Below are 9,723 nucleotides of genomic sequence, written 5' to 3'. Positions count from 1 at the left end.
CGCTCTCACTGCTCATCCATTGTCTCTTAACCAAGGCAGGCTCTAGGTAGAGAGAAGCGTTCCTCATTTAATATTTATATATACTGATCCCATTCCTTTACTAGATTGTGTGTATTAGGTTTTGTTGTGGAATTAGTTAGATATTAGGTTTAGTTGTGGAATTGTTAGATATTACCCGTTAGATACTGCTGCACTGTCAGATCTAGAAGCATAAGCATTTCACTACACTCATAATAACATCTGATAATCATGTGTATGTGGATTTGGATTCAGTCTTCCTGTCCCTTTGAGTTGAAGAAGGACAGTTTGTCCAGGTAAGTGAGAGCCTTGCAAGCCACCAGGCCATAGTAGGTCTCTAGAAGGGAACATCCTCCATCCTCCTGGCCCAGATCTGCCCACACTGTCCCAAGCTCCTCACTCCCCATCCATGGGGTGTTGAACAGGTAGCGATAACAGCAGTCATTATAATGAATGTGTTTCTCCCCGGAGAAGCGTGCACTGTGGGTGGGTACCACCCCGGCCATCCAGGCACACAGGCCCACAAACACATCAGCGGGAAGGGCGGCACGGACCCCAGCTGACGCCACATACACCTTCCTGACCACATCCTGGGAGAGGACAGAGGCAGTTCTGGCACAGTAGTCTGGGAGATACCTGTTAGGGCACAGTAAAATGTACACTGTCAGTATACCTTGGGTCCTACCTGGGTGCATATTAAGGAGCAAACAGGATACATGGGAGTTATTCAGCCTTTTGAAGGACAATGGAAGCTGATTATTATTTATTTCTAAACTAAAACTAAACGTTTTAAATTCAGTACAATTAACACATTGTTTCTTAATAATATAAAGTATTGTCCTACTGTTTCCATGTGTAGTTTCCTACTGTTTCCATAAGTATGTTCCTACGGTTTACAATGCCCTCCAAGAGTGGATGAATAACTCTCCTATGTATATCCAGGTACAGTACCTGTCTGGATAGAGGGCTGGAGATAAGTAGCTGGGACTGGAGGGGTCTCGGTCGGGGGTGTCTTTGTGCATCACCCTCCCCAAGTAGAGGTCCTCAGGGTGCCTTCTTAGCCCCAGTAGGTAACCCCCTAATGCAGGGAGGTTGACAAACACAGAGTCCTCTGTGATCAGGACGAACCTGGCTACTGGGCAGAAAGCCACCACCCACCGTAACGCCAACACCTCCCTCTCGGCCTGACCATGAGGGGAGTCATTCACGTATCCTTGGACCATGTCGCCATGGCGACCGGACTCCGTCATAACAGTCTCCTGGGTGGCGGTGGAGGGAGACAATCCCAGGAAGAAGAGTGTTCTCACGGCGAAACTCTGGACCCGTGTTTGGTTGGCCCAAGTGGCCCTTACCGCGTTCCTCTGGGTGTGATTGCTTGGGGAACTGAAGACGATGGTGAGGAGGAAGAGGTCACTGTTCAGGCAGGCATTTGGATTTGTAATGGGGTAATACTGGGACTCATTTCCCCTGGTCCCACTCAGGTCTAGTTTACGGGCCCTCTCCCTCACGTCCAGGACTGTTCCATCTGTGTATACTCCTGGGGTTGGCTGGAGAATGTACTCCTCTACAAAGTCAGCCCCAAACAACAGGGCATGGAACAGAAGCACATTGAAGAGCAGGAAACACCACTGGTGGGTACGCAACCTGCACAGAGAGAACTGCAGAGAGAGAGAGAGATTCAAACTTACTGATGTAACACATCAACACACAAAACAACCCTGATCACAATGCTCAGCTGTTCCTAATCTTCATTTAGAAAATCCACAGACATGGTTGGGAGTTTCCAGTTAGAGATAAAAAAGGTCAGTTTCATGCTAATGTCTTTGAGGGAACTAAATATGCTTACCTGCATGGTGTCTGCTCATAAGGAACTGCTCCTCTGAAACAGTAAAGCCCTGAGTAACTTGGTCACTCTGGCTGAATGAATAGACTAGTATGAATCTAGTTTGTAGAGGTCTTTCCACCACCTGGTAACTCTACCACCGGGTAACACTACACTCTTCCACAGGGTCAGATGGCTGGCTATTCACAAGGAAAGTATCCTCCATCATACATATAGTAATGGCCTGCAGAGAGACTGGATTAATGCAATGTATGAGAAACAACAACCCAGGTAAACAAACCAAGTAAACCAATTGTTTACTGTCCTTTAACCCTTTACACTGTGGGAATTGGCCTATATGCATAGGGCTAAATTGAAATGTTTCTTACAGAAGAAATATGAAAAGCATATGCATAGCCATGGTGGTAATTGAAAGGGAACAGTTTGGAGATTTTGGGGTGAGCTCACCTGGCACAAGACTGAATCCAAACATTACACTGTTGATTTTATGTGCATTTTACATTTACTGTACGTTTTGCCAGATTTGCCACGAGATTTTAAAATAGTCTGGATACATTCAGTAACATGATAAGAATATTCCTTGAAAATGTAGTCTGGATACATTCAGTAACATGATAAGAATATTCCTTGAAAATGTAGTCTGGATACATTCAGTAACATGATAAGAATATTCCTTGAAAATGTAGTCTGGATACATTCAGTAACATGATAAGAATATTCTTTGAAAATGTAGTCTGGATACATTCAGTAACATGATAAGAATATTCCTTGAAAATGTAGTCTGGATACATTCAGTAACATGATAAGAATATTCTTTGAAAATGTAGTCTGGATACATTCAGTAACATGATAAGAATATTCCTTGAAAATGTAGTCTGGATACATTCAGTAACATGATAAGAATATTCTTTGAAAATGTAGTCTGGATACATTCAGTAACATGATAAGAATATTCCTTGAAAATGTAGTCTGGATACATTCAGTAACATGATAACATGATAAGTATATGATGATAAGTATATTCTTGAAAATGTGTGGTAGATGCAACATAAGACAGGGTTTGAAGAGAGGACTAACTGGTGTTTCCTAGAGGCTACACACCTCTCCAAAGTGTACACACACTTTTATGACTCAAAGAAGTCTTCAAATACAAGTTGCTTTTTGAGCTGTCTTAGCTGTCATTGAGGAACTCACACAAGCACACGTGTAGTTGTTTTGTTTAGGACACGAACCTGTATCTCCGCAATCACACAATTACTGTTATTCTTTACATAATCTCAAAACGGTCCATTATGAATCGCAATCTGGGTCAAGTGGGCATCATTTGAAAGCTTGTTCTATTGCCAACATGACCAGCTAAGTTATAAAATATGATATTACAAGGTTAGGCTTTCACAATGCAAATTTTCTTCACAATAGACAAACAGGCTCATTCTGTTCAGAACAACACTGGGTATGATACCATGTCATCTTGTAGCTGTACATAAAACATAGGTATAATAAATGTTGAAAATGTATATGACATCATATGGAAATGTGAAGTGCACTTTTGGTCTCAAGGGTGTTTGGCTTGCTTATATGACATCAAAGAGGTATTTATTATAATCCTCAACTTCTCATCTTTCAAAATACATAGAGTCCTCTTCATTTACAGCATTTCCCTCACTCAGACAACAACCTTTTTGCAAAAGTTGCCCAATTAGCAGGAGGGTTGAGACTAACTTCTTGTCACGCAAGGTGCTCAAGTTCAGAACAGCTATTAGTCAAAACCCCATTACAGCACTGTGAATCGCAGCGCCAGAGCTCTGACATCATGTATACTGTAGCATGTTTACTATAGTATACTGTAGAATACTATACTACACACTGTAGTATCCCTCTGTCATGCCCTGGCCTTAGTATTCTGTGTTTTCTTTATTATTGTGGTTAGGCCAGGGTGTGACATGGGTGATTATGTGTTTGTTTTGTCTAGGGGTTTTGTAGATTGATGGGGTTGTGTTCAGTGTAGTATTCTAGGTAAGTCTATGGTTGCTTAGAGTGGTTCTCAATCAGAGGCAGGTGTTTATCGTTGTCTCTGATTGGGAACCATATTTAGGCAGCCATATTCGTTGGGTATTTTGTGGGTGATTGTTTCCTGTCTCTGTGTTTTGCACCAGTTAGGACTGTTTCGGTTTTTCCACGGTTTCTTAGTTTTGTATATGTATATTGTTCACGTTATCATCTTTATTAAAGATGTTCAACCATAACCACGCTGCATTTTGGTCCTCCTCTCCTTCACAGGAAGAAAACCGTGACAGAATCACCCACCACAACAGGACCAAGCGGCGTGGTGACAGGCAGCGGCAGCAGGAGCTGCGCAAAGAGGAATGGACATGGGAGGACGAATTGGACGGTAAAGGACCCTGGGCACAGCCAGGAGAATATCGCCGCCCCAAGGAAGAGCTGGAGGCAGCGAAGGCGGAGAGGCGCTGGTATGAGGAGGCAGCACGGATGGAAGCCCGAGAGTCAGCCCCAAAAATGTATTGGGGGACACAGGAGAGTGTGGCAGAGTAAGGAGTAAGACCTGAGCCAACTCCCCCTGTTTATCATAAGGAGCTAAGGAGGAAACCAGAGCCGGTGTTGGAGGTGAGCGAAGCAGAGACCGTGAAGGAGTTAATGGGGAAATTGGAGGGGAGAGTTATGAGGGAGTTGCTGTGTTGGTGCATGAGGCACGGCATTCGCCCGACGGAGCATGTCGGGAATTTGATGGCACCTGGGTCAGCTCTCCATACTCGAACGGGCGGTGTCCCCAGTACGCGTGCTTAGCCCGGTACGCTACATCCCAGCTCCCCATATCTGCCGGGCTAGGGTGAAGATCCAGCCAGGGTGGTTGGTGCCAGCCCTGCTCTCAAGATCTCCAGTACGCCTTCACGGTCCGGTCCATCCAGTGCCACCTCCACACACCAGCCCTCCGGTGGCAGCTCCCCGCACCAGGCTTCCTGTGCGTGTCCTCGGCCCAGTACCACCAGTGCCAGCACCACACACCAGGCCTACAGAGCGCTTCACCTGTCCAGCGCTGCCAGAGCCTTCCTCCTCTCCCGCCTGTCCAGAGCCGCCCTCCTCTCCCGCCTGTCCAGAGCCGCCCTCCTCTCCCGCCTGTCCAGAGCCGCCAGTCTGCCAGGATCCGCCAGAGCCGTCAACCTGCCTGAGCTATCTCTCAGTCCCGGGCTACCCCTCAGTCCCGAGCTACCCCTCAGTCCAGGTGGGCCTTTTGTTGGGGTTACTAGGCCAAGGTCGGCGGCGAGGGTTGCCACTCAAGGGACGCGGAGAAATCGGACTAAGACTATGTTGGCGTGGGGTCCACGTCCCGCACCAGAGCTGCCACCGTGGACAGACGCCCACCCAGACCCTCCCCTATGGGTTTAGTTGTGCGGCCGGGAGTCTGTTGACAACACCACATCCTGAAAACCAGTTCACCGACCCGCACAACCCTCCAGGATGCCCCAACTGCAGACCAAAGACATTCTCAGAGCAAAATGCTCCTTAATCAAAACACCGAGACCATAAAAAATGCAAATTACCTGAAAAGTTTCTCGGCTCATTCTAAAAGTCAAAGTCGTTGTACCGAGGCATGACTTCCTCCACAGAACCCTTGAGTCTTCCAATCGGCTGTTCACTTTTTCTTGTCAATACACACACTAAAATTAGTACCAGGTTCTAAAAAGTCATAGATTATTACATTTTAGGTGGTCTATCGATCGTTTTACCAGAAAGAGTAGCTAAAACTAAAGGAAGGGAATGGAATGTTCGTGTTGAGAAAAATTCAACAAACTCTGTTGAAAACAAACTGTTTGTAAATGGAAGTCTGGATGAACACACCTCTGGAACAATACAGAGAAGATTTCTAATGTCCACTAGCTGACCACAACCACACAACTGCTGAACCACACAACTACTGACCGGGTTGGGTATGTTACCAAATGTAATCCATTAGTTACTAGTTACCAAAATTGCAATTAGTAACGTAATCTGGTTACATTCAGTTACTTTTAGATTACTTTTACCCCCATTTTATTTATAAACATAAACAAAAACAACACAACACAACCACCACACCAGATACACACCACCAGCATTTATTGATGAGCAAGCCAAAATACTAGCCCAAAGCAGCGGGTGCAGTTCCTGTTTGGATGTTAAATGACGAGACACCATGCGGTCAAAACACTTAAAAGACACACCCTATCCCCTCAGCCCTCAAATTAAGTGCACACTTCTGATGACGTTTCATGACGTTTGTTTGACGAGTATACACTTGCAGGGCAAGGGATGACCCTTAACGTCCTTGTGTAATTGTAATGTGATATTGTACCCCGTAGCTCGATTGTCCATTGTTTGTAATCTATGTATGCTTGTGTTCCCTATGTGCTTTATGTATTGATTTGTTGTTAATAAAAATAAATAAAAAATAAAAGGGATGTGAGGAAGGAATGATTTTTAAAGGAACCACGATTGGCTGGAAATTCATCACTCGTTAATCCCGCGATGATTGTTTTCAGCCACCGGTGGATTGTGGGTGCTTTATATGCGCCTCATTCAATTATCAGTGCATGTCTACTTATATTAAATATATAATTATTAATATACACCTAAAGCTGACTATAAATGATGGCTGAAGGGCTTACGTTGCAAACTTCCCTTGCTTGGCTAATCATTTGGACCACCCGCCAAGATGGTGACGGGGATTCCCCCAAGGGCATAAGGTGAGGGTAAGTGGACGAGGGTGTGTCTTTTAAGTGTTTGGACGCAAGCAGAGTCATTGATGCTTGTTCAGCAAATTGCAATGCATCCGGGTATATCAAGCATGCTTGCAAAAACACTGATGCAGCAATTAACATTTACCAACAGATGGCAGCAACGTCCCATCTTACAACCATAACATCTTGACAGGAGCTGTCAATTCACTAACAAAACAAATCTAATAATATCGAACATGAACAGTTTAGTTTTTTTTTCAGGTATAAAAGAAACAAACACATTTTGATAGTCTCCTCACTTTTCCCATTTAAAAAAAAAAGAAGTTATTTCAGAAAATATTTAGACTCCTTGACTTTTTCCACGTTTTGTTGTTACAGCCTTATTCTAAAATTGACTTTAAAAATCATCCTTCACAATATACACACAATACCCCATAATGACAAAGCAAAAATAGGTTTTTAGACATTTTTGTAAATATATTATAAAACATTTTTTTTAAACAGATTTCTTATTTACTTAAGTATTCAGACCCTTTGCTCTGAGACAAAATTGAGCTCGGGTGCATCCTGTTTCCATTGATCATCCTTGAGATGTTTGTAGAACTTGGTTGGAGTCCACCTGTGGTAAATTCAATTGATTGGACATGATTTTTATACTGAGGAGTGGTCTCCGTCTGGCCACACTACCATCGAAGCCTGATTGCTGCAGAGATGGTTGTCCTTCTGGAAGGTTCTCCCATCTCCAGAGGAACTCTGGAGCTCTGTCAGAGCGACCATCGGGTTCTTTGTCACCTCCCTGACCAAGGCCCTTCTCCCCCAATTGCTCAGTTTGGCCGGGCGGCCAGCTCTAGGAAGTCTTGGTGGTTCCAAACTTCTTCAATTTAAAATTGAAGGCCACTGCGTTCTTGGGGAACTTAAATGCTGCAGACATTTTTTGGGACCCTTCCCCAGATCTGTGCCTCAACACAATGTTGTTTCTGAGCTTTAGACAATTCCTTCGACCTCATGGCTTGGTTTTTGCTCGGTCAACTGTGGGACCTTATATAGACAGGTGTGCCCCTTTCCAAATCATGTCCAATCAATTGAATTTACCACAGGTGGACTCCAATCAATACCTCACGAACAAAAATATGTATGCAACAATTATGGCATTACAGTTCATATAAGGAAATAAGTCAATTGAAAAAAATACTTGGCCCTAATGTATGGATTTCACAACTGGGGAGCCAGACCCAGCCAATCAGAATGAGTTTTCCCCCCACAAAAGGGCTTTACTACATACAGAAATACTCCTGTTTCATCAGCTGTCCAGGTGGCTGGTCTCAGACAATCCCACAGCTGAAGAAGCCAGACGTGGACATCCTGGGTTGCCGTGGTTACGCGTGGTCTGCGGTTGAGGCTGGTTGGACATACTGCCAAATTCTCTAAAACGATGTTGGAGGCAGTTTAGAGGATAAATTAAATAACTCATTCTCTGGTGGACATTCCTGCATTCAGCGTGGCAATTACACACTCCCTCAAAACTTGAGAAATCTGTGGCAACAAAACTGTACATTTTAGTGGCCTTTTATTGTCCCCAGCACAAGGTTCACCTGTATAATGACCATGCTGTTTAAACAGCTTCTTGATATGCCACACCTGTCAGATGGAAAGATTCTTGGCAAAGGAGAAATGCTCACTAACAGGGATGGAAACAAATGCGTTCACCAAATTGAGAAATTGTGAGTATGGAATATTTCTGGGATCTTTTATTTCAGCTCATGAAGCAAACACTTTACATGTTGCATTTATATTTCTGTTTAGTATAGTTGTGCTATGCATTTGTAGAGAGAAAATGATAAGTAGCGTATAGTTACTTTTTCTCCAATGCAATTTCCAACAGCTATTTAAAAGGGGTATCATTGCAGCTTTTGACATTATCGATCATAGTCTGCCATTGAAAAAAGTGTTATAGCTTTACCCCCCCTGCTATATTGTGGATAAAATAATTACTTGTAACACAGAGGGGGTTCTTGAATGGAAGCCTCTCCAACAATTCAGGTAGAATCAGAAATTCCCCAGGGCAGCTGTCTAGGCCCCCTTTTTATATATAATATATATAAATAAAACTGGCTTTGAGAAAATGTATATGTATGCAGATGAATCAACACTATACACATCAGCTACTACAGCAACTGGAGCACTTAAGAGCTGCAGATAGTTTCAGAATCCATGGCAAGGAATAAGTTAGTCCTACATATTGGAAAAACATTCACTAAACCTCAAACTAAATATTGTAAGACTGTGGAAATTGAGTAATATGAGGTGACTAAACTGCTTGGATTAACGCTGGACTGTAAACTTATGGTCAAAACATGTTGAATCAATAGTAGCTAAGATAGGGAGAAGTCTGGTCTGTCCATGGCAGCAGCTAATGGGGATCTCTAAGAAATACAAATACACGTCACAGGCTGATTTTGAAAACTCTTCCGCGTTAGGATACACCTGAGCATCCTCCGCTGGAGGCGGCAATCGAGGAGAGGAAATGCCTCCGTTCACCTATTAATTCACACATACATATGGTGACCACATTGGTTTCTGGGATACAGAAGAGGAGTTGAGAAAAGGCCTGTAGGTACACTGAGTATACAAAACATTAGGAACACCTGCTCTTTCAACAGACTGACCAGGTGAAAGCTATGAACCCTTATTGTTAAATGCACTTCAAATCAGTGTAGATGAAAGAGTACACAGGCGGTTAAAGGATTTAAGTCTGGAGCCAGAGACATGGATTGTGTTTTTGTGCCATTCAGAGAGTAAATGGGCAAGGAAAAATATGTGCCTTTGAATGTTGTATGGTAGTAGGTGTCAGGCACACCAGTTTGAGTGTCAAGAACTGCAATGCTGCTGGGTTTTTCACACTCAAAAGTTTCCCATGCGTATCAAGAATGGCCCACCACCCAAAGGAGATCCAGCCAACTTGACGACTGTGGGAAGCACTGGAGTCAACATCCCTGTGGAACACTTGACACTTTGTGGAGTCCATGCCAACGAATTGAGTTTGGTCTGAGTGCAAAAGGTGTTCCTAATGTTTTGGAAAGTCTGTCTTATGCAAGTGTGAGATATAAAAATCATAAAACTATTGGA

At 43.6% G+C, this 9,723-nt stretch overlaps 1 protein-coding gene across 1 annotated transcript; it reads right to left on the bottom strand.

Annotated features, from left to right (window-relative positions):
* Positions 1–263: 263 nt before the first annotated feature.
* LOC112219773 (beta-1,3-galactosyltransferase 9) lies at positions 264–1,870 on the bottom strand. The gene is made up of 3 exons (XM_024381287.1): positions 1,865–1,870; positions 970–1,676; positions 264–654 (listed from the first exon to the last, which is right to left on the bottom strand). The coding sequence occupies exons 1-3, from the start codon at positions 1,868–1,870 to the stop codon at positions 270–272; spliced, it is 1,098 nt and encodes a 365-aa protein (XP_024237055.1). The 3' UTR covers positions 264–269.
* Between the last annotated feature and the right edge of the window lie 7,853 nt (positions 1,871–9,723).

The sequence above is a fragment of the Oncorhynchus tshawytscha genome, linkage group LG20 (assembly GCF_018296145.1).
Source record: "Oncorhynchus tshawytscha isolate Ot180627B linkage group LG20, Otsh_v2.0, whole genome shotgun sequence".
Classification (NCBI taxonomy): domain Eukaryota; kingdom Metazoa; phylum Chordata; class Actinopteri; order Salmoniformes; family Salmonidae; genus Oncorhynchus; species Oncorhynchus tshawytscha.
Note: the sequence above shows the minus strand (reverse complement) of the source record. Positions and strands in the feature narration are given on the sequence as shown.